At 40.9% G+C, this 25,487-nt stretch overlaps 2 protein-coding genes across 3 annotated transcripts; both read left to right on the top strand.

Moving 5' to 3' along the window:
- Positions 1–2,996: 2,996 nt before the first annotated feature.
- Positions 2,997–10,734, top strand: dars2 (aspartyl-tRNA synthetase 2, mitochondrial). The gene is made up of 17 exons (XM_071521400.1): positions 2,997–3,498; positions 3,611–3,710; positions 4,056–4,122; positions 4,558–4,659; positions 5,103–5,198; positions 5,355–5,478; positions 5,615–5,661; positions 5,973–6,079; positions 6,302–6,371; positions 7,106–7,285; positions 7,473–7,580; positions 7,706–7,768; positions 8,102–8,254; positions 9,225–9,443; positions 9,616–9,726; positions 9,892–9,967; positions 10,144–10,734. The coding sequence occupies exons 1-17, from the start codon at positions 3,324–3,326 to the stop codon at positions 10,359–10,361; spliced, it is 2,016 nt and encodes a 671-aa protein (XP_071377501.1). The 5' UTR covers positions 2,997–3,323; the 3' UTR covers positions 10,362–10,734.
- A 2,406-nt stretch (positions 10,735–13,140) lies between these two features.
- On the top strand, positions 13,141–25,206 carry bpnt2 (3'(2'), 5'-bisphosphate nucleotidase 2). Of its 2 annotated transcripts, none has more exons than XM_071521405.1 (8): positions 13,141–13,759; positions 14,849–14,921; positions 15,225–15,371; positions 16,493–16,652; positions 18,801–18,896; positions 19,141–19,302; positions 20,103–20,237; positions 20,598–25,206. In XM_071521405.1, exons 1-8 carry the CDS (start codon positions 13,641–13,643, stop codon positions 20,738–20,740), a joined length of 1,035 nt encoding a protein of 344 aa, XP_071377506.1. In that variant the 5' UTR covers positions 13,141–13,640; the 3' UTR covers positions 20,741–25,206. The 2 variants fall into 2 exon arrangements, with proteins under 2 accessions (XP_071377506.1, XP_071377505.1); XM_071521404.1 differs by having other exon boundaries at positions 13,141–13,790; positions 14,853–14,921.
- The last annotated feature ends 281 nt before the right edge of the window (positions 25,207–25,487 follow it).

Below are 25,487 nucleotides of genomic sequence, written 5' to 3'. Positions count from 1 at the left end.
CCTCTCCTGGTGACTGAGAAAGGTACAATGATGGGATCAGCTTCCTTCCTCACAGTCTATGACTACCATGTGACTAGTTTGAACTAGAACTCTTCCTCTGCTGTTCTTGACTCATTTATGGTAACATTTCACGATAAGATTGGGAAATACAAATAAAAAAATGGTATAAAATGAGAATAGGCTGTCCATCCTGGTAAGACCCCTGTACTACTAAGGAGGTGGGCATACTGTGACCCCAACATCCTAGGCATCAGTGGTACTGCCAGTAATGCTAATGATATGATAATATAGCAATAAATTAGTATAAACTCGACAGCTGTCCACACTCACAGAATCTCCAATAATATTGAAAATACTCTTGTCAGTGCTATATAATGACGATCTAATGCAGACTCACTGTGCTGGAAACACCCAACTTAACTAAAACTTGTTTAGTTTCAGTCATTGTGCCATTTTTTTGTATGTCACAATTTAACAAGGTAATGGGTCTCAGCAGTGAGTTTCAAACCATGGTGGGTGGGAGAGACTATTGAGTACTGGGGTAAAAACCCTTCTAATTTAAAGACAATACAAAGCATTTCTGAAGTTTTGTTACTGAGAACTTTCAGATTTATTAAGGGAAAAAACATCTCAAACAATGTTAAATTTGACAATAGGACGGCTCTGACAATATGTTAGGGCAGCTGTTCCAATCGCAAGTAATGGCTGTCTGGGGGGACTGCAGCAGAGAGCTGATACTCTAGTACATAAAGTAGACTATGAGACTGAAGCTGAAATTCGAATGCCATCCCAAGCATACCAAGTGGCATAACACCTCCATAAGATTTGCCTGAAAACCAGACCTGTTTCAGTTCAACTGATCATACCATTCTTAAAGAAGGGAAGCATCCAGTTCTGCAGGTTGAAGCTGGCAGAAATGTGCTTTACTTCACACTGTGTGCTCCAGAGCTTCCCATTAAAGTTCAATGATCTGATGAGTGGGGATTTCATGGAAGGCTTTTGACCTCATGTGCTGTTTATGAAACCAACCTTGAACTTGTTTAGCTTCATCAGTTTAGTATCAATATCAAGTTTAACATCTAATAATCTAATCTAATCTAGTCGTTTTATCTGTCAAACAAATAACGAAAGACCTGTATATATCTAAAGTGCTCCCTTTCAGGTACTTTTCAAGTACAGAGCAGTGCTACACAGTGCTACACTGATGAAGGAAGAGGTTTAACGCGCTTCAACCAACTCACAAGGAATAGTAGGCCTGTCCGGTGCTCTCAGAGTAGAGCAATCTTGTATCAGGAGGGACTTCAGAGATATGGTCCAAAGTATACTGGAGCACACGGATTAAAGGCAACAAACTTTATTGCAGGACTAATGTTTCGACGCCAAGTGCGTCTTCATCAGAGTCAAACAGTACAAAGGCTTGTATTCTCTTAAATAACCTCCCTAATAAGGGACTAATCCAGCACAGGCTGGAAGAATGGGGAGGGGACAACAAGCTGCATGCAGGGTTCCCAACTATGCAACAAAAAAGAGCAGGGTGGTATTCCAGAAAGCGGGTTTAGTGAAAACTCTGAGTTTGTTAACCCTGAGATGAGGGAAACTCCAGGTTTTCAGTTCCAGAAAGAGAGGAACTGCAAGTCTGGGTCACTGACTCAGTGACAGAGACAGAGAGTTTCCTCCCTCTTACAGAGCCAGACAGCTGTTTCATTTCCTCATTCATTCAATCTGTATCAAAGCGCATTAATAAGCGGAGGTTTACTGTATGTCAGAATCAAAATCCTGGTTGGATATTAGTTTGTTACTCAAGGACTATCTAAAGTTAACATCAGTCATTTCTTTGAACAGCAGTTTTTGCCTTAGCCTACACAGCATGAATTCACCCTCAGCTCAGAATAAAACCTCTGCGTGTCCTTTTTGCGTGGAAGTTTTAAAAAATGTTTTTATAACACTGTGACTCTGTGCACACAGACAGCTGTCAGTTTGTTAGAGCAGTTCCTGCACTGAAATGTTTATTGCACATAATGTGTAATCTTAGATTCAATTTACAAAATTGGTATGAAGCTTTAGACACGTAGGATCAATGAATAATTATCACTCATGATGTGATTGGTCGCACTGATGGAACATCATTCCTATAATATTGGAGATTATATGTTAATGTTTCTGAGTGAGCAGGATCATGGTGCAGCTGCAGAATGTAGTTTGAAAGTGAGTTTTTTTTTTAAATATGGTGCATAGTCTTAACGTGTTTTAACAGCATTTCAGTGACAATGTTTAAATTTACTACATTTGCTGAAGTAGCTGAAATAAAGTCACTGAATGCTGTTGAGCCAAGATACAAATAGATAGATAGATCTAAAAATTTAAAATCTACTGTATTTTAACCTTGACGCCTTTCGAAGTGCAAATCACCAAACACATTATTACTGGATCAGATTGTGATCTTACAATCATGTCTCTATGTCTTTGATCTATATATTTTTTTTAAATCTTTAACTATATTTTTTTCACTTTATCATCCATTAATGAAATATAAGTCCGGTAAAAAATGAATTAATGGACAACACAGAATAAAACTTTATATATATAACTTTGTATATAACCATAACATAACAGAACGAACCCGGAAACCACATTTGAATATCGCGCTTTCCCAGAAGCCCACGGGGTTCAGACCAGCCAATCAACACGTCGATCTATGACATCGATCAGCCAAAAAGTAGGCTGTTTTTATGTCCACTGATATACCACCAACATCGACACCACCTTTGTCGATCAAAAGTGATTCTTTCAGGTTTAACTTAACGTGCCACTGAATTTGCATTACGTGCGGCCCAAAACTTGTTGATCGATTATTTGGCAGATTGACTACTGTGGTCGAAACTGAACATCAACGTCACACCCGTGCGTTACGCAAAACGGCCGCACTGCACCGATTCCTAAATGAAAAGATTAGCTTTGAGCGGATGTGGTGCAACAGAAAAGCCCATCCAAATGTACAGAGAGTTGTGAATGAACCCCATGCCGGTTGATAACGCGGAACCACGGTCAAATGAAGTGACAGCAGAGGCTTCTTGTCCTGTGGACTGAATAAAGCCCGTCCTATCTTCTAAATCGGGTTTTGACATTAGCGCTCATGTTGAATAATGGTAGCCGTAGCGTTACACCAGGAAACTCAGGGGCATGATTTCACGTCTTGCTGTGTGTAAATAGAGCGCCCCATGTGCTGTAGTCAAACAGCAAGGCAGACTAACTGGAAGCCTTGATGACACTGACAGCCTTGACAAACTAAACAGTCAAGTGTCCAGCTTAGTGTTTACAGAAAAATGGCAACTAACACCAGAGTCGCCGTGCAGAGAATGCTCCTTGCCGTCAGAGCGCGCGCACTTCGGCACTGCTGCACGGTGTCGACCTCAAGTCAAGGACGCGCGCTGGTGAAACCCCACATCAGACACCTGAGCTGCTCCCCCAGCCTCAACAAGCTGGAGGCTCCCACCACGGGTATGTGGGTCTCTGGGTCGTCTAATGTGGAGTTCAGTGGCTTATTGATTGGTTGACTGATGAATCTTCTGATTGGTTAATTGGTTGTTTTATAACTCGGTTTTGTTTCCAGGTCCCAGTAGTCTGTCATTTAGGAGTCACACCTGTGGAGAACTGAGATTGGAGCATGAAGGAGAGAAGGTCACTCTGTGTGGCTGGGTCCAATACCTCAGGTATTACACTATGTCTATTCAAAGCATCCTGCTGTGTAATCATTCAATATGAGATATCAAAATAAGAATTTAAACCACTAGACAACTTCAAACACTGGTGGCTCCAAATAGCAGCGAGAGATACCTGAAAATTTGAAAAATAAACTGCCTGGCAGTGTTACTGACATCACCTAACCAGGGTTAGGGGTTCAATTCCCTACAGCAAGTTACACTGCCAGGGTTAGGTGTTTGGACCGCCCATTCTCCAAATATATGTTCACACAGTACTTATAAGGTTCCTTTCACCAGATGGTGAATTTTGTTTCCCTCTATTGTATTTTAACAGTGTCTTTTTGCCTCTAACAGACAAGACTTATTTGTCATCCTGCGAGATTTTGGTGGATTGACTCAAGTTCTAATTCCTCAGGATGAAGTAAGAATGAAAAAACTGAAATACAGCATTGCAGATGATTTTTTTGAATTTGTAATACTACTACTATTACTACTTCTACTACTACTGCCACTACTACGATTACTACTACAGCTACTATTACTATTTCTACTTCTATTACTACTGCTACTACTACTACTACTGCTGATACTACTACTACTACCATTATTACTACTACTACTACCACCATTAATACTACTGCTACTATTACTACTGCTACTACTATTACGCCTACTACTACAACTACTATTAGTATTGCTATTGCTACTCCTACTACTGCTATTACAACAGTGACAGAGGAAGGGAATTTGGGCTTTGCTCCAATTCATTAAATACAGCTCGATGATGTTTCTGATGGAGTATTGGTTCAGGGTTGTGTATGCTTGTGTGTAACCAGATTTTTTTCTGTGTTTTTAGTCTGGGCGCAGTTTGAAAGCAACACTGTGTGATCTCACAGCAGAGTCTGTCATCAGGGTTACAGGAACAGTCAGACGGAGGCCTGCGGGACAGGAGAACAAGGTGTGTGTGTGTGTGTGTGTGTGTGTGTGCATTTGTCTGGGTGTTTGTGGCTCTGACTATGTGAGAGCTAAACATAAGTTTTATATGACTGAAACTGTAAAATAGTATGTTGACATTTGTAATCTTTGTAAACATTGTAGTAAAACAGGTCGGTATTTGAATTTATGATATCTTAAAAAACGTTTTTAAAGGTGTAACAGATGGTATGTAATGAGATTACAGTAATCCGATTACAAAAAATGGAAAATGTATTTACACTACAGTTAATCTAAATACACTGTAATCAGGTTAGAGATACTTTTGATGATAAAATATATGATTACTTGTTGGATTAGTCAAAAACATGTTTAGTGAAGAAGACATTTTTAGATTGTGACATTAACTAATCGGTACTTTACAATGGATTTTTGCTTCATCTTCTCATCCTGTTGTGCACATGCTAGGAGTTGCCAACAGGAGAAATAGAAGTCCGGGCGGAGAGTGTGGAGGTTTTAAATGCGTGCCGGAAGTTGCCTTTCGAAATTAAAGACTTTGTCAAAGTAAGTGTCTTTGTTACTGCACTGTGGCTGTCGTTTGTCCAGAAAGAGTATTTTGTGTCGTTGCGCTACCGCTCCCGATGAGGATGATAACCATTAGTATTGCGTCCGTATTGTTACCAATCATAATTGATGGGATTATTGCTGCCGTTTGTCCAGAAATCGGAGTCTTTGCGGATGCAGTATCGCTACCTGGACCTGCGCTCCTCCCGGATGCAGCACAACCTCAGGCTGAGGTCTCAGCTGGTGATGAAGATGAGGGAACACCTCTGCAACACACACGGTATGGAGAGCGATCCTTTTTTCAGCAGAGAGGACCGAGGCCAGGACTCGAGTCCGGGTCCTGCTTGACATCAGGTGACGCAACTCAAACGCTGATTCTCACAGTCGTTTTTTTTTTTTTTTTTCCTAAATTGTAGGTTTTGTGGATGTGGAAACTCCTACCTTGTTCAAAAGGACACCAGGGGTAAGAGCACACAATCACAGTCACAATCACTTTTATTTGCCAGGAACATGTACAAGGAATTGAAGAATTTGCTTCCAAAGCGCTATACATCTATTTTACATCTACCTCTAAAATATAGAGAATCTATTCATTTCTGTTATCATTTTGTCGAGCACTGACTTATCTATCTTTAAATATCTTCTCATATTTCCAATCCAACCCCAAAATAAGGCCAAAAAGTTACATAGCAATTACAAGATACCAGGCAAACAGTACAGTGTTGATGAGTATTATATTTTGATGCCCAGACATTTTCTATCTGTGTGTTTCAGGGAGCCAAAGAGTTTGTGGTTCCGTCCAGAGAGCCAGGTCGGTTTTACTCTCTACCCCAGAGTCCACAGCAGTTTAAACAGCTGCTCATGGTGGCTGGTATAGACAGGTGGGCGCACACACACACACACACACACACACACACACACGCATACAGAAAATAAAATCCATCTGATGACTAGACAAAACAATGGAAAGAAAGAGAAACAGCCGACTCAATTCAGTCAAAACTCGATGGAACATAATGGAAATGTGTTCAAAACAAAAACGGATGAGACGTTTCTCTCTCTCTTTTTTTTTCAACACCCCCCCCCCCCCCTCAACATGGCAGGTACTTCCAGTTGGCTCGGTGCTACCGAGACGAGGGCTCCAAACCAGACAGGCAGCCCGAGTTCACCCAGGTAGGAGGGAGGGAAGGATGGGAAGAGGCAAAGGACAAACTACATAAAGTGCTGACACTCACACACACAAAGCATCCTCTGTACCACACGCTTTTTACATAACACACTGGATTCAATTCCCCTGCTCTCCCCACTCTCAAATTTACTTTTTACACTTTTATAGTTTAACATGCTCTCTTTTTGATCCTTTGATAGTTTTGTACTGACATGATGTGTATCAGGGCTGTAGTACTCCTGTCAGTCTCAGTCTTGAGAACACTTTTCTGACATCTTTGACTTTTCTTGGTCTCGGCCACTATTGGATATTGACTCGACCTTCTCCTGCTTATCTAAAAATTAAAAAAAAAATAGGTAATTTTATTGATATTTGGTTCATTTTCTCCTTGGCACTAGAGACAATTTAAGCGATTTTACCTGCAGAAATATGTGTATGATGATCTTCAAACTTCTATGGCTCCTACAGACAGATCTACATCTCTTTTCATCCTTAGGATACTCCTTAAGCATTGTTTTTTCCTCATGGAACAGCATGTGCTGTTTATTGCCTACTTTGGTCTAGGTCTTGAATTGCACTCGATTTGCTCTGGTCTTGACATGGTCCCGACCCCTTTGGACCTGGTCTTGGAATTGACCCGGACTCGACAAAGGTGCTCTTGACTACAGCCCTCGTCCGTCCTTGTTCTTCAAATACCACGTGGAACAAAAATGAAGTATCCTCTCCCCGTCTCTCCCAGGTGGACATAGAAATGTCTTTCGTGGACCAGGCGGGTGTCATGGCGCTGGTGGAGGGCTTGTTGGAGCACTCCTGGCCCGCAGAGAAAGGTCCCATCCAGGTTCCCTTCCAGACCATGACATACGAGGAAGCCATGAGGGACTACGGTGTGGACAAGCCTGATACCAGGTTCACTATGAAGGTGGGTGATTGTGGGTTGCTGGACGTTTTGTGTTTGTTGATGGGAAATGTGATCTTCAAACATTTTCCAAACACATTGTGACTTTCTGTGTCAAACCATCTGGCTTTTTGCCTGTTTAAGCAGCTGTCTTCCTGCCCGTCTGACTGTCTGTATGCCCGTCTCTCTGCTTGTCCGTCTGTCTGTCCAGCTGATGGACCTCAGCGAGGTTTTCCTGGCCACGGAGATCGACTTCCTCAGATCAGCTCTCAGCCAACCAGGAGGCTCCGTCCAGGCCATCTGTGTCCCCGATGGAGCGGTAGGAAAATAACCGTTTCCTATTGAAATAGACAAAATAGAAGTGGATTAAGGTATTACCCTGGGATTAATGTATGCAAGTTGATACCCCCCCCCTCCCATTTTCTCTGTTCTGTTCCACTACAGAAACACTTCAAGGGTAAAGATTTGGAGGAACTGAAGCAAACCGCCGAGACTCAGTTCGGCCAGGTAGGTTTGTCTCTCTCCCAAGGAGGGAAGGAACGAATTAAAGAAAGAGGGGGAAACTGCAAAAGAATGAATGACGGAAAGAAAACGAGACGATGAATGAATGAAGGAATAAATGAGGGCATGAACGAGCAGAGCGAAGAATGAACGCGTGAGGGAAAGAAAGAGCGAGTGAATGAATGAGGGAAATCGAGAAAGAATGGATGAGCAAATGAGGGGAAACTGATTGTTCAGAGCAGGTTTGTCTGCATTTGTTTCTGTATGTTTGTATGTATGGGTATGTACCTGTATTTACCCATGATGCATCTTTTTTTCTGTGTGTGTGTTTTGTCCCAGGAGCTAAGTGTGGTGCTGGTGAAGGCCGATGGGACGTTGAAGTCTCCCCTCAGGAAACTGCTGTCTGTCACGGCCACAGATCAGCTGCTACAGAGGAGTGGAGCCAAACCCGGAGACCTGCTGCTCATATCAGCCGGTTCCCTCAAAACTGTGGTAAGGGACTGACTGTGAGACCTCTTGTTGTCAAATCCCTTTATGCACGGTTTGTCCTAAAGGGCTTCCGTCACCCAGTAGCTTTTGCTGTGCTTTATTTACAAATGCGCTGCGGTTTCTGTCGCCATCTAGTGGTCGGAAAATCGCTTATTGCAGCTTTAATGATCCCTGAAATTGTAGTAACAGACTACAGCAAGGAAAAATAGAATATGAATAGGGCAAAAAGAGGGCCATATGAACATACAATTTCAACACTAGAATATGTTAGAACTTTATGAATGAAAGTATGAAAAGGTTTGGATCACAGCGTTAAGAGGGTGTGCGAAATGTCAGCAGTAGTAGCAGTAGAACTCTGAGAAAAGACAAAAACATGAAAAATATGTACAATATAAGAGTATACCAAAAAATATACAATGCACTATTAAATAAGTTAGAAAATATCAATATATACATGTTAAATTAGAGGAAAAATTAGAATATGAAGAGATGTGCAAACAATGTGCTCGGGCCATACATGCATTGTAAAATTGTAAAAAAAAAAACTATACTCCTTATCAAATATATTCAAATAACAGCTGTAGATAACATGTACAGAGCATGCAGATTTGAATGTGTACCGATATAGAATATGCAAATTGAACTGAACATGTGCAAGATCATGAATTCAATCCTCATGTCAGTTTTCATAAGGCATTCATCTTAAAACTGCTGTCATTTTTTACATAATATCAGTTACATGTTAATATTCTGAGCAGGAATTTCAAATTAAAATGTCCTTCCGACAACTGCCATTTTTAAAAAGAAATTTTGGAATTAGCCATGAAAATGAAGATATTTTATTCTATTATTGTTCTATTATGTTTGTTAATTGCACTTCCTCTATCTCTATCTACCTTCCAAACTGCTTTTCATCCTCCCATCTTTACTTTCTATCTCCATCATCCCCCCCCCCCCCCCCCCCCCCTCCCAGCGTCCGCTGCTGGGTAAGCTCCGCCTGCAGTGCGCCGAGCTCCTGGAGTCCCGCGGCGTTTGCGTCCGCGACCCCGCCGCCTTCCGCTTCCTGTGGGTCGTGGACTTCCCCCTCTTCCTGCCCAAAGACCAGGACCCGGAGCAGCTGGAGTCGGCCCATCATCCTTTTACTGCACCGCTACCGGAGGATACAGAGTTACTCTACGCAGAGCCGCACAAGGTTAGTCATGGAGGGTTTTGTTAATTAGGACCTTTTTTCAAAATTTCAATATTCTGTTTCTATTTCTATTCCCATCCCTATCGCCCAGCCACAAACCCTCTGCCTGCTTTTCTAAATAATGGAAAGAGGTAAAAAAACCCAAAAAAAACAAGTTGTCTATTCTCATTCCCAGGTGCGTGGCCAGCACTACGACCTGGTGCTGAACGGCTGTGAGATCGGTGGAGGCTCCATCCGCATCCACAAGGCCTCAGAGCAGCTTCATGTCTTGAAGAATATCCTCAAGGTCAGTGATGTGTACATGAGTTTAAGAACTGAAATCCAGCTTTTCTCTAAATGTGTCAGGGCGGGACTTTCAGCCTACATTTGGAAGCTAAATTACTATCTCAACTGTTTTTTGCTGTGTGTGTGTGTGTGTGTGTGTGTGTGTGTGTGTGTGTGTGTGCTCCAGGAGGATCCCTCTCTTCTGTCCCACCTGCTGGAGGCTCTGGACTCAGGGGCGCCCCCACATGGAGGCATTGCTCTGGGTAAGACTAGCTCCATACTTTCCTACATTTGAATTTTCTTTCATTCAAAATCTATATCTTCACATTAAGTGTTAGAATTTTCTTTTCATTTTGTCTCACTTTGTATAGAACTAGAAAAATGTATATTTATTTAATTTATCACACGATCATCCCACTCCCCATCCACCGTTTCCCAGGTCTGGACCGGCTGGTCTCCATCATGGTCGGGGCCCCCAGCATCCGCGACGTCATCGCCTTCCCCAAGTCGTTCCGGGGTCACGACCTCATGAGCCGCGCCCCCGACTTCGTCTCCGAGGACGAGCTGAAGCCTTACCACGTCTCCGTCCGCTGGCCGGCGGAGGGAGGAGGAGGAGGAGGAGGAGAAGGAGGAGAAGGAGGAGGAGAAGGAAAGTGAGGAGGAGATGAGGAGAGAAGATGGTGAAGCCGTCTCGTACATCTCTAACCCGGACAATGGAGAAAAGAGATGAGCAGACATGGTGGAATAGAAGCTAAAGACTTTTCAGATCTCTGTCAGCTGGCCAACAGAGAGAAGGCGGAGACAGCCATAACATATACTGTATATGTTAAATATGAGAACATCATATCTCTGATGAGCTCAAGAAAGAAGAAAAAAAAGTGACTGCCAGGTCTCAGTGATGATGATAAAGACTCTTCTGGCTGGGGTTGGACATGTAAATCGGTTTGTCAATATATCAGGCTGATTTTGAACCTCTAATATGATGGAGGTTCCTCTTTAATAATTTAATAATTTAATAAATAAAAAAAACAAAGTCTAATACTTGCAATAAAATGTCATTTTCTTTGCACATTTTATTTGTTTAATTTCATTCGTTTTCCAGCAGTGTCTTTTGGCCTTTAAATTAATTCTTCCTTTAAAGGCCTAATGTATCCCAAAGTTTCTCTACCATTGAATATGTGTGGTGGGTCACTCTGCCTCAAAGAGCTGCTGACACTAAAAGAATTTCATCAGTCTGAGTTTCAGTGGAGAGTTCCAGAGTCCAATGATGGTCTAAATGCTGTTTCAGAGGCTTTTCCACCCTGATAAGAATACAACTCTGGGGGGGAAACACTAAATACTTATTATTTCTTGGCATTTTTTTTATGTTCCCGTTATTTTTGAATGGGTAAGAGCTCTGTGTTGAAGCTAGAGCAACAAATGTGAGACCGAGCGAAACTACATGCAAAGGACTCTTTTGCATGTCATGCTGGCTCACCGCGAAATGAGGCAATCGTGGTTCTGAAGCAAACTGAATTTGGAAACTGCAGACTTGATATGTCTTTTTGATGTCTCTTGATATGTCTTTTGTCTTTATTGACTTAGACCGCATTTGAAACATATGGAAGCCCATTTCTGCCAGTGTGATGAAAAAGAAAAGATCCTGTAAGTCATTATAATGAGAAACTTTCTCAAAATAATGACTTAGTATCTCAAAATAATGAGAAACTTTCTCAAAATAATGACTTAATATCTCAAAATAATGAGAAACTTTCTCAAAATAATAATTATTTCATTATTTCTCATAATCATCATTATTTTGAGATATTAAGTCATTATTTTGAGAAAGTTTCTCATTATTTTGAGACACCAAGTCATTATTTTGAGATACTAAGTCATTATTTTGAGAAAGTTTCTCATAATGACTTACAGGACCGTTTTTTTCATCACACTGGCAGAAATGGGCTTCCAGAGTAAACATCATTTGGACATTGCTGATTGGAAAAAAGTCCAAGCAATGACCGACGCTGCACATAGCCATAGGCAAAGTATTTTTTAACATACAAAGACAAAATGGCTGTGTTTTGCAGGAACGTCCAGATGTTACTGATAACAAGCCCTTTTGTTAATTTATGGAAAGTGTTCTTCACTGTGTAATAGGTCTTGAGATTAGATTGTCTTTTGCACTGATTTTCAGGCAATTTTTGTTCATTTTCATGTGGTCAAAAACGGCCTAAAAAAATTACCAAAACAAACATTTGAATAGGCAAGTCTCATTACACTATGTTGACTAGGTGTTCATGGACAGTGTCTCAATCCTACAAATGCATTAATTTGGAGTATTGATCAAACAGAGGTGTCCAAGCTGTCCAGTTAGATTTAATTAATTTGATGAACACGTTTAGACATTCAGAATCGGCTCTTCATCCAAGCTATGGAGTAAATGTAAATTAAACGTGATTTTTTTTTACCTTATTTGAAGTATTAAAGTCGTATCCCACAACATTTCAGATGTTTTGCTCGTCTGTGGCATGTGTTGAGTTTACACTGAGCCCAGAAAGAAAATGCAGTTTAGGTGATTACATGTAGTATTACTGTAGTATTACTCCATGCAGTATTACTTCGATGACCCCAGTCTTTAAACGCTGAGAAGAGGAAGACAATGGTTCACCATTTTATTATTGAGTCAATGAATTGATGACACTGGCCATTTATACACTTGAGTTTATAGATAAATACAATTTCAACCATTTTGCAAGAAGTTTGATTACTGAGGTTATTCCAAAAGACATTATTACACTTGAAAAATAGGCCAGCATACATGAAATAACTTTGACAGTATTACAATAAACTGTCTATGTTTCAACACCTTGATCAGAGAAATAATATGTTGCTGTTGTTTGTGAATTGGCTTCTACCTTACTATACAAGCCTGATTCAACCCACATAAATAGGCTAATGACAAGGTGGAAGAAGTCTCATACAGAATTGCTCATTATTGTTATACTTGTCATTCTGTTACCTAAGAAATGCAGAATGTAGTTTCTGTAGATTGGAATTAGACACAATATATACAATATGTAGAGATATTACATCATACAGTAAATTGGTCAATTTTATTATAAAAAAGAAATCATTCACAAACCTAAAGTCGTGAATCCAAAGCCAATTTTTAATGAATTTATAATTGATTAAAAAACGTATATATGTGGCATGAATAGCAAAATATCAACAAAATGTACAGTGTCTATTTCTTTTCCCTATATATTTTTTTAATCTTTTTTTTCATTTTATGTATTTATTTGTTTATGCAAACACTACAATTAAATTAAATTATATGAAATTAAATTAAAACGAAAAAATGAAAATGATGACGACAACGACGATAACCCGGAAGAGAAACGCACTGACCTCTGCCCTTAAACCCCGCCCACTGTGTACGTAGAGAGGAAAAATGACAGAACACAGAACAGAGATGCGATTGTTCTGTTTTCCCTTTGACACAAGTTAAGAAATGGTTTACACCAACGAGTTAAACGAGTATAACGACTATATTCAAGATATCAAAGAAACGGAATGCCATAAGGAGTAGAAAAGACATTCGGTTTTTAGGTCAGTTTCGTTTGACAGACTTCGGACGATGCTAAACGGCTAAACTATTTAGTACACATTAGCTCGTGTCGCTTGTTTGACAGGTTCAGTTTATTGACGTTACAGCTTTTTCTGCATAACAATACTCGGTGACTTTATACGCAAATAAAACGTCGGTTGTAAACCAGCCAGTGAGACATTTTGGTACATTTCGGTGGTGGCGGCGGCGGCAGCCACGTTAACATTAGCTAGCTAGTTTCTCTCCAGTTTGTTTCCTCGCGAGCACTCTTGTGTTATTTGGTTATCGTGGTTTTCACTGTTGGTCAACAGTTCAGAGTTTTTTCTGCCAACCGAAGACGTGCCAGAATGGCTCCGATGGGCATCCGCCTCTCGCCGCTCGGTGTGGCGGTGTTCTGCATTCTGGGACTCGGCGTCATCTACCACCTGTACGCCGGGGTCATCTCCAACCGCCTGGCTGCTTTCAGGTCAGCCGTCCAACACTGTTCTCTTATCACTGTACAGTCTATACACTTTACTCTGAACATTTCTAATCACTGTAGGTAAGCTCACTTCATGTCTCTTCATTTTACAGTAAACGAATTGAAGTGTAGTGGTCGCATGTTAACATCTGTCGACACGTTCTTTTCTGTTCTGGATATCAATTTGTCTTGCATAATAGCGACTTTAGTAGATGAATTTGGTAGTAGTAGTAGTAATATGTTTTATGCCCAGAGAGAAAAGTTTCAGTATTTCAGAAAAACATTCAATAACTGGCTAATTTTTGGTGATGAATAGGCTAATGCGACAGTCATGCATTATGAGCCATGTTATTGTCACTGTATCCTGAAGGTATTGTAGGTAGAGCTAGACTTATATATTTATGTGCCGATATACGGGGCAGTTATCTGCCTTTTATTAAATATCAGATATTTTCCAGTCATGTTGTCCACCTCTGATATGATGGAAGTTTCTCTCTGACCACAACTAACCTCAAATGAAATGTTATTTTCTTTGCACATTTTTTGGCCATGAAATAGGAGCCTTTACACAGATAGAAGGAGCTGGAGTCCTTCTGATAAGCTCCACTACATTACCATGATGTTTACATTGAGAATGAATGAATTAATCAACAAGTCATTACTCCCATTCACCCGTCTCCCTCCCTGCTTTCATTCATCCCTCTGTGTTTTCATCACACACACCTCCTTGCCTTCCTCTTTACCTTCCCCTTGCTCCTTTCCTCCGTCCCCCATCTCTCCCTCCATCCCTCTCTTGCTTCATCCCACCCTCCCCACCCCCCTTCCTCTGTCTCTCCCTCCCCGTTGTTTTCCGTCAATGTGAATGGAATAAAATGGTCACTCTCTCCTTCCCATCCGTCCATCTCCCTCTGTCCCCCTTCATCCCGCCCTCCATTACTCCCACCCACGTCCCTCTCTGCCTCCCTACCGATTGCTAACAATGAATCAACCGGTTTCATTCTTTGCTTTCTTTCCTCTCCTCTTTGTATTTCTGTCCGTCTCCCTCCCAACGTCCACCTTTCCCTCTATCTTCCTTCCTGCCCTCCCTCACTCCAGACAGAGGAGAACAGTGGATCTGAGGGACCTGCTGGCTCTGTCAGTGGAGGCTGCAATACAAGGCGGCAGAGAGGTGAAAACTTTGGTTTACTTTGACAGTTCAGTAAACACATTCTAAGTAGGGATGCATAACTACTGACTTCTAACTTAGAGCCAATAATTCATTGTTAGTTGATTCTGATACCAACAGCTGCAGGAGAACCATGTATTCTCATGTTAGAGAGGTGTATTGGGCCTTCAAGTCGAGATTATCATTTTACAAACAGACAGCAAACAACTTATTTCTATTACAGTTCCAAGAGAAAAAAACGACTGGTCTACGTAGATCTGGGATGTAAGTTTGAGTCATTTTTTTTTGGTTTGATTTTGTTCCCAGGTGAAGAAGGTGCACGAGGAGAACGCCCTGGGCCAGAAGTCGAAGGGCCTGACTAAAGAGGGAGCCAAGGAGTTTGTGACACACGGTGACTTGCAGTCTCATAAAAAGATGTTTTACCTGATCAAGAACACCTACCCCGAACTCACGGTGAGCACATCTGAAGGGAAACCCCTCCCTAGAACTCAATTCCTATACAGATGTAGCCGCTGTCAAAGTCCATTTTTCATTTAGTTCGAGTAAGAATAGCACCACCAGTACAGGCAGGAAATTAGCATTTGATTATGGGGTGTTGGTAAATTACCTTACAGAGAACAAGGTCAGCATAGGTAACTTGAAAAGCATAGATAACTACCATGAGCATCTCAAAATAGAAAATTCTATAATAAGGAAACATGTAACATACTTGTTACACGCAGCAGTAAGTCGTCAGCCATGGCTGCTGGTTTTGTGAAAGCTGATAACTTATCAGTAGGGTGGTTACAGCTCACCTAGCTGGTTATGCTAAGTACACCTGACTTAGCTTATCCAGCTTAGTAAGACATTTAGTTTACTAAGTCTTAAAACTTTGTCTTTAAAACAAGTGAATAATTTTGCCAATGTGGGGGGGGTACATTTTTTTTATTTGTTTTAAGAAAAATAAGATTTTAAGACCTGAATGAGAAATGAAATTATTAAGAGAAAAGCTCTTATCAAATTAAGAAGGGTTGGCTTGGCATTCACAGTATGAGAAACATCATATGTGACTTACATAATAGGATGTGTAGCTGAGATTTACTTCTTTCTTTCTTTTCTTTTTTTGAAATGCTATCTGAGACACACCCGGTTCTGACGTTACCAGGTTATGAGATTACTCAAAAAGCCTTGGATCAGTTGACTTAGACACATGCCACTCTCTATTGTCCAGCTGCTGCACCTCCTGTCTATAGGCACTGCATTGAAATTTAGCAGAGAACCTTTTGTTTAAACACATTTGATTTGCATGTGCTTTCTGGTTGGATCCACATACAAAAGTCTATTTAGGTATGTGGATTGGAGACTTGTTGCATTTCCACTTTGTTGTCAATGTGGCCAAATGCGTCTCAAAAACCCTTATCAGTCAAACCTTACATGTATGTATTTGTGTGTGTGTGTGTCTCTCTCTCTGACTGGTTTGTTTTAGTAAGACTGGAAAGACAGGGTATCCTTTTTTGCGTTCACATGCTATTTATAGTATTAAATGGGCTAAAGCCCCAGGCAACATTGTTTTGTGTGCGTTTGTGTCCTTTCAGGTGAACAGTGAGGAACACGACAACTCAGTGGATGAGGTAGCGGTTTGGAACCGGGACATCCCGGCCGACATACTACAGAAGATAGAGAGGGGGAAGGAGGTTTCTCCTGAGAGCGTCACCATATGGATCGACCCTCTAGACGCTACGCAGGAATATACTGGTGTGTATATGAAACATGGGAATCTGACAAAATGATCGCTGGCACAATAATAAAACTCAAGATTATTGAAGTCATCAGCTATCTTGAACCCTTTACCCACAAAACAGTTACATTTTAGAGGACATATTGTAATTGTCTGGGTTTTCAATATTGGGCTGTAAATATCTGGTATCATTCTTTCCAAAAATAGATATATAGTATTTTGGAATGAAACCCTTCATATATAGTTAGATGGGGAGGTTCTTGGTACTGCACTGTGTAAGTAGGAGGCATTACTGTGCACGGTTCCCACGCGTCCTGGAAAACCTGGAAATTTAGAAACTAGTTTTCCAGTCATGGAAACACCTGGAAATTGATTAAAATGACCAAATATCCTGGAAATTAGGGAAAATGTTAGGGTTAGGGAAAAGTTGTCCTGGAAAATTTTTATTGTATTTTAGCCCCTCACTCAGATCGCCTATGTGTCAGTGGTCATCTGTTTGACAAAAAGAAATTTAACTTAAACTGAAATTAAGATTTTATTCATCTACATCAGTACAGCTATAGGCTACTAGGGGTGCATGTAACAACCCATCACAATACCACCTGTTAAACAATGCTTTGACAATAACGCACACCTTACTGTGTACATTATGGTGTGATTTATTACTTTATCACATTTTGAAATTGTTACAGAGGTAGAACATAGTCAATTTCTGTCCAAGTTTGAAGTTCATATGAGGGACCTGGAGTATAAGCCAGTGTTTGGAGTGAGTATTGTAACTGCCACAATTCAAGTAAGTGTAACACGGAACATGTTGCTGTTTGTTTGCTGAGGAGAGCTTTGTAAGTAACAAAAAAAAACATATCAGTGCTGATCACGTCTAACAAAAAGAGGAGGCCAGGCGACCTTATTGTACAGTTAGCAGTGATGGGTGTAGCCGTCACCTGTAATGAACCTGAGACACTTCATCATGAACCCTGCATCATTCAAAAAGGAGGTATAAAACTGGGGTTAAATGTGTCAATACTAGACCTACCGGTAAATTATATGACCGTTTGTGAGCAAGTGTCCTGTATTGTCAAGAAAAACTCCTGGAAAATGATTTCTTAAAAAGAGTGGGAACCCTGACTGTGTGATGTGTACCACTGTCTTTTTAGCTGGTAGATCTCAAAGTAGTGGAGAAAGACAAGACTGAAGGAAAAAAAAAAAAGGGTTTTGATTTGCTTTCATGCTCACAAAACTCACTCAGAACATAAAGAATCGTGTGAAATATCAGTTCAAGTAAAAGAAAAACGTCAAATATGGATGTAGGAGGTCTACATTTGTTTATCTTTGGTATGTGTGTGCCTTATCTGTTTGTTTTAACTTTTATTTATCTAGGGAGAGTTGACTGAACATGCATGCTCCCATTTCAGCAACGCCCTCTACACATTAATTCACAGCTGGGAGCTGCTTATTCTGTCAGCCACCCAGCAGCTCCACTGGAGCAGGTGGGAGTGAAGTGTCTTGATCAAGGGCACAGCATCGGTAGTTGTTCAAGGGTGGGAGAGTGTTTATCAATCACTTTCTCCACCCAGACTTTCCCAGTCGCTCAGGGGATTAAATGTATTCTTTCAAATGCTAGGTCACCTCTCCTTTACCCCCCTGTTCCCTTGGGTGATTCACAGTCACAATCCCATGTAATCCCACTAGACGTACAATGAATTTGACTTGGTGTATATTTGCTCTTCACATTACAACAGTGTGGAGCTTGTGCAAATAGGACAAGTGGATAGGCACGAGTACAACAGGATACAAATATGCACAAACAAAAAGGTTTTCAGCCTGTTTGATTCTTTTCCTACACATTTTTGTCTTAACTTGGACAGGCTGTATATTTAAAAGGTTGTGATATCTCCTTCTCCATCTGTTTTCCTGTTCGGATCTGGGTCACTTTACACTGTTGACACGTCGACTCATATCTCTCCACTGGTCTCTCTTCTATTCTCCCTTCGCTTCCCCTTCTTTCTTTCTCCCTCGTTTCCCTCCCATCTCTTGTAATCTCTTCCCCTCCGTTATCTTCCCCTCTCTGTCTGTATATCTTCCCTGTCTGCCTCTCCTATCTGTTTCATCCTTTCTCCCCACCTCTGCCCTCCCTCCCTCTGTTCATCTGTCCCTCTCCATAGAGAACCTGTTGCAGTATGTGACCACCATGGTGTGTGTGGCTGTAGACGGTAAACCAGTCATAGGGGTCATACACAAGCCATTCACTGGATCCACTGGTAAGTGTGTTTTAACTGCATGCTCAACTCTTAATGGGATACCTTGACCTTTTGAACTGTAGATGGTTTGTTAGCTGCCAATTGAGACTAGCCACTAACCCTCAGTGCATTGGAGCTAACCCAGGCCAACAAACTAGTCTAGGAGTGTGAAATTTGTATACTGCAGCTTGTTTGAAAAATTAATATATATTAACTTAATATATTAAGTTCCTTTGTGACTGTATCTTTCCCTCTCTGCCCCCAGCCTGGGCGCTGGTAGGCCAGGGATCGAACATGCACCCCCGCTCGTCCTACAGCATCAGCCCCCCGAAGGTGATCGTGTCCCGTTCCCACGCTGGAAAAGCTCAAAATTATATTCAGGACGCTTTCGGAAACAGTACCACCATCATACCAGCAGGCGGAGCGGGTGAGTAGAGATTTACTTTACCTTTACTTCCCCAGGGCAGGTTGACTGAGCATGAAATGAGTGTGTAAACTGAAAACATTTCTTTCTCTTCTTTCTCACTATAGTCTATGATTAGGTCTTGTATTGGCACTGTTTCTCTGTATATGAGTCCTTGTGTTTTGTATGTATTTGTATGTAGTTTGTATTTGTTTTATTTTTAAATGGAAAGCACATTGTGTTGCCTTGTGTGTAGGCTAGAGGCTACAGCTTACTGGCAGACAATAGCTATTCAGAATAGGTTAGCAGATAAAAGTACATTATTCAAATTATTCATTATAGGTTAACGGATAGGTGTGTTCTTATCCTTTAACTTTATTATCTAGGGAAAGTTGACTGAGCTCCATTCTCTGAGACATTAGTATAGTTGCCATAAACAAGCACCACCATCACCAGGAAGATTGTCAGCCTCTACTGGTCTCTACTGGTCTCTACACTGCATTTTACATAGGCTGTGTTTACATGGAGCACTAATAATCATAAGAATAGCCCAATCATTATAAAAAAAAATGCCTCATGTAACCACCTTAATCAGAATAAACTGTCCCATTCCAAATGAAATTTCATTCAGTTTGAGAGGGGTGTATATAAATCTTTTATAATCCGCTCAATGGATAAAAATTCATAAGGTAAACACTCATTCCGATCAGTTTCTTTGGTTGGAATATCACCGATATTGATTTCTAAAAATGCTACACACAACACTTTTAACAAATGGACACTACCTCTAATGTAAGTTTTCTTTCTTTCTTTCTTTCTTTCAGGATATAAGGTCCTGGCTCTCTTGGATCCCCCTCCAGGTGAAACAGAATCAAAAGACCAGGCAGACGTCTACATCCACGTCACCTACATTAAGAAATGGGACATTTGCGCTGGCGCCGCACTGCTGACTGAACTGGGTACTTACATGACTATCAGATGGTTTAGTAGTTTTTAGAAATGCACTGCTCTAAGAATTTCCTATTGATCACATTGTTAATACATCTTGTCAGGCTGTTTACTGGAAGATGTTTGTGTACTTTTAGCTGCTTAAATCATTATTTTTTCTTGAGCTATTTTTCAACACATTTTGTGCCAAAGACGGGACATGCAGCATTGATGCTTCTTAACAAAATTGAGAAATTATGTTGGTATATAGCACTTTAAAACATACAGTATACATCACATCACCTGCATATGGAGTTGTGCTAAAAAGCAGGAGTATTGTTTTCATCACTCTATCATCTTTGTAATGATATTTTAATATGTCATTATTGTAGGAGGCCAGATGACGACTCTACAGGGAGAGAACATCGACTACAGCGGGACAGAGGCCAACAAAGGAGGACTGGTGGCCAGTGTCAATGTAGACCATAAGGCATTACTGGAGAGACTACCAAACTGGAACCCTGACAAGCACTGATAGACACACAAACACAGAGCCATTGATAGTTTGGCCAGATTGTAGTATGAGCTCCATGTTGCTGCCCCTTCTCTATAACTAGGAAGTGTCGGCTGCAAACATGCAACCAGGCCTTCCTCGGCGTCACCATGGCGAGACGGCCAACATCTAAAAATCAGTTGGATTGGAGACACCGTTTACTTGGCAACAGCCACTGAGCAGGATTGTGGAGCCAACATGGCCGCCACTGAAAACTGCAATGGTTGGACATTTATCAATGGCTCTGAATGCACACTTGCATACATACTTTCAACTAGGAGAAACTATGATGCATCCTCATATCCATGTGTACTGACACACACATACACACACACACACACACACACACACACACACGCTCACAGTGGACACTGGACAACAGTCACCCTATCCCTCCCTACCCACCACCATCAGAGGCCAACACAGTGAACTGTTGAAGTTGAACTGAGGAGCACAAAGCTGGACACGCAACAACAAAACAACAGATGGAGAGATTGACATCACCGTCTTTATCTTCATCATGTTCAGTCTCATTGCAGCGACAGACAACGGCCAGTAATTATTCATCTTCATCTTCATAATTGTCTTTGTCATCATCATTATCATCAGGCGAATACAGGAATAAATAACACTACACATTACAGACGGACTGACACCATCATCAATATCTCATCAACATCTCATCATGCCAAAAGAGTCAAAGACTCCTCTGGCAGAAATACATGGCCATCTTTCAATATTTGGGACTGGATAGAGACTCACTCCGAGAGGAAGCGATAGGTCTTGGTAGCATAAACGACCACTGTAACTGGTGGTCACCGGCCGCTACTAGGCACTTTGCCTCAGCACTGGCCCACAACCTGGCTCAAACCTCCAACCCTCCGCTCACCAGCACCATTAGACCACAAAAGTTCACTTCACACTGTCTTAATTGATCCGCTACTTGAAAATTATTTTCTCAGGTGGCAAAGGGAGTGTTTTAGCGCAAGAGTGACAGCGAACAGCGTTATCATACGGCATCAGCTGTGATACAAGTCACTCGGCACTCCCGTTTACAACACTGCATAAGAGATTGAAATTCCTATTCACTACTGGACTGTTCTATTGGCCTTGCCAACACTTTACATGCTGGTTTCTATGAGTTGGGACCCAAAATGGGTCACAGGCGGGCCCCCATCATAACAGTTAGCAGTATGGTTTAATGAGCCTGAGTCCCAGGGTAAATTAGTTTCTCATTGGGTCTTGGGTTAAAAAAAAAGTTAAGAATGCCTGCTGTAGATAAAACAGAGAGAAAATTATTTTTTTCTGCTTCATTGACCCTCACCCTGCAAGATAATCATTTTTATGGCAATTCTACTGCAGTAAACAGAATAGTAGGGAGTGACCGAAATGAGAGAGGGAAGATATGTGTTACGTCAAATTTTAGACTTGAGCTTGCTATTAGTACAGAGAAACACAACTGTACAAGTGAAAGCAACAGAAAATCCTAAAGATTAAAAAATATAAAGATCCTCAAAAATGGAAAATTCTGTGTAGAGATTAACTACTGATTGACAAAATCTGGAAAATATACAGAAATGTCTTAAGATGGAAAAGTAAATCAGTCAAGAAGTGGTATCTCACTTGCCAAAAACCTCCCAAGGCTTAAGCCAAATATCTTGTAAATCAAGAGGAAAAAGTAAAAAGACCTAAGAATGAACCATCATTGGGCTGAGACAAACACTGTTACACTAATGCTTTCTCAGCATTGATCAGAAGATTACATAATCAGAAACATGCTAAAATCTGAGGATACGTGAGCCAGAGTACGTCAATGTATACCATATACCAACAAATACAATCCAGCCGTAAGAAAGAATCATTGAGGCTGAAATTCCAGCACAAGGACTTCATGAACATGACAAGAATCTGCATATTCAGGTACATGGGTAGCAGGTGGAGGCAGGTTCAAATCATATGCACAATTTTTCAAAAACTGATTGCATGCCCTATCGAACATTGTGACGGTGCAGTACATACCCTTCCTCTCCCGCATTTGTATTTTGGCATCTAGAATCAAGTTGCCATCCCTATCTAACTCAACATGCTGTGCCGCCACCTCTCCAGTATCGACAGTATTGGTTCCGCTTTGCTGTTGCATGTCTGGAAGAATCAGAAGAGCAGAAGATCAAGCTGCAGACTCCTATGGTGCCAGGCTGAGAACTGAACGGCTGTGCGGTCTCACCAATGTACAGAAAGCAACAAGTCCCATCCAGTATGTCGAACCTCCTTCATGACTTGAGCCCAGTGGGGGTATGTCATCCCCATACAATCTCCATTCATCCCCAATCAAATTCTGGCTAGTGCGGACAGTCTTGAACTAGCCCGGACTGAAAATGATATTGAACTGGTACAATTCTCATCCCAGTTTCTTGCCATTTCCGTTATTGAACAACGTACTGTGTACTATCCAAACCTGCAAAATGCAGTGATGCAAAAATAACATTCTAGTAATTGTTAGAATTTCTTTCTGATGCATATTACTAAAAGTCTCTCCATGACAGATTGGACAGTACTGCGTGTTTTGGAGCACATGTACATGCATGGTTTGTATTTTGAATAACCTCTTTGTCAACGCATTTCAGTCAACTGAAAAGTTCACTGGTTTGATGGACTTCCATTTCCTAGGTGGTTGCATTCGCCAGGTCCTGCTGTACTGTCTGCCATTGTCTCCGCCTGTTTGAACTGACTATTGTACGGCCAATTGCTGAAGTGTTGAGATATTAAACTTAAAGTTGGACTTTTATTTGCTGTTAAAACAATGAAACCAGCAAAACAAGCTCAGTCTTTCCACTTGAGCTTTTAACTGTACAAGTCAGTGAACAGTTTTATGAAGTGTCTCACCACCCTTTGTATTATTGTTGATAACCCTGTATAGATGAAAACACATGTATAAAAGTAAAGAGTTTAATGTTCATACAATATGTTCTGCCGGAGACTAGAGATAACGATAGATGTTGATGACTAGAAGAAGCCATGAGCAGATTAAAGGCCTAATCTGGGAGAACTATAAATCCAGTGGCTATGCGCTGACAGTAAATAGGGAAATCTGGCAACAGAGGTTGTGAGATTCTGTCTGAAATAAACACAACGTTGTTTCACTGATTCCAGATTGGGCCTTTAGATGCTAAAAATACAGTTTATGATACGAGTGCCTATTGCTATGGTTCATATGCACGGGTAACGCTGTGATAACAATGGAAGGGCCATGACAGTGACGTGGTAATCATACGGACTCCCAAATATTACCATCGTCTTGGAGGGATGGATGCATGGAGTTGTGTGTGAGAAAGACTCTTTGTTAAAGGATGCAGAGTATTCAACCCTCCCCATGTTTTTGCTTTGTTGTGTATTGTATGAAAGAAATATTTGTGAAGTGAATATGAGTATAAGATTTAATAATAGTAATAATAATAATGTGTGGAGTGTTTGAGAGCGATAAGTAAACCAACTGTTGGCTAAAGACAGAGCCATAGAGTATGGGCAGATTCCTGTTACTCTACAACTGAAAACTGATTGAAAAGGTGTAACTGTCATAAGAACGCTAGAAATGTTCTCTAGAAAAGTTGAGCGTCTAACTATAGACTAGTTAGATGCTCAACTGTAGAATCACCAATTACATGGGCATTTCGCAGGATTGTGGAACCAACATGGCTGCCACCATAAACTGCAGTGGCTCTAGCTCGAGAGAGAGAGACTGGACTGGGTTAATACGATTTGTTAATGTGTTCATTAGTAAGTTTGGATTCATTCATTTCTACTGTAGCCAATAGGCTGATAGTGACAGAACAAAACCAATGTACTGAACCCAGATTGGGAGTGTGAAGTGTCGTTGACTTGAGTGAATTTCCGGCATATCTAATTGAAGCAGTGTAGAGGTAATTTAGGGTAATATTGTCTTTTCTTGTTTTTTCATGTTTCTTTAATGCATGATTTGGCTCATGTCTTATCACACTTCTTGATCATGACAGTTCAGGCAGTGGATTTTCTTCTTTATTCAAATATTGAAAGACACAAGATGTTTGTCATATCCAAAGTAATACGGAAAAGCAGTTTGCAGTGTGTATTATTGACTGAAGTGAACGCGAGTTGACCCGAGTCGAGTACTTTTTTTTTTTTTTTTTTAATATGTCTGTGTCAGTCATTTGTTCTGTTTGTCTCTCTATATATGTGCATTTTGGTGCCGTAATAGCTAAATTACACTGCAAGAGCAAACCAGTTGTATGGTCAAACTTATGGTCTCTCTGTGTGTGTCTCTCTCTGCCTCTTGTGAATGATACATGGGATTGTTCTGTTCGGTACGAGGGTTGCTCCATGTGTGAACTGGCTGTCAGTTGTCTGTCTGGTAACCAGGTTCCTATACAGCTGCTCTCTGTCTCTCTCATCCTGCTTCTGTTGTGAATTTCCAATAAAACATCAGTGTGCATGATGACATCAGCCGTGCCTACTTTGAATTCATTCTACCAGGACAGCATGATTAGTTGACCATACTATTGATGGTATTAATGCGAGCTTGCAGAGACGGAAGTGGAACAGTTCAACTTGGAATGTGTGGGAGCATATTAGAAAGGATTAATAGCTTTTGTTTTCTTGGGGTATATTTTAAGAAAACAATTGAAAAGTGCAAGGTCACTAATGTAATGAGATGTGTAGCAAGATAGGAATGGGGGGCAGAGTATTCATCTTTGAG

Source organism: Centroberyx affinis, unplaced genomic scaffold (assembly GCF_046629955.1).
Source record: "Centroberyx affinis isolate AG114_WGS23_722 - 3 ecotype Tasmania unplaced genomic scaffold, CSIRO-AGI_Caff_v1 ptg000887l_1, whole genome shotgun sequence".
NCBI lineage: Eukaryota > Metazoa > Chordata > Actinopteri > Beryciformes > Berycidae > Centroberyx > Centroberyx affinis.
This window is presented reverse-complemented; position numbering and strand designations above follow the sequence as displayed.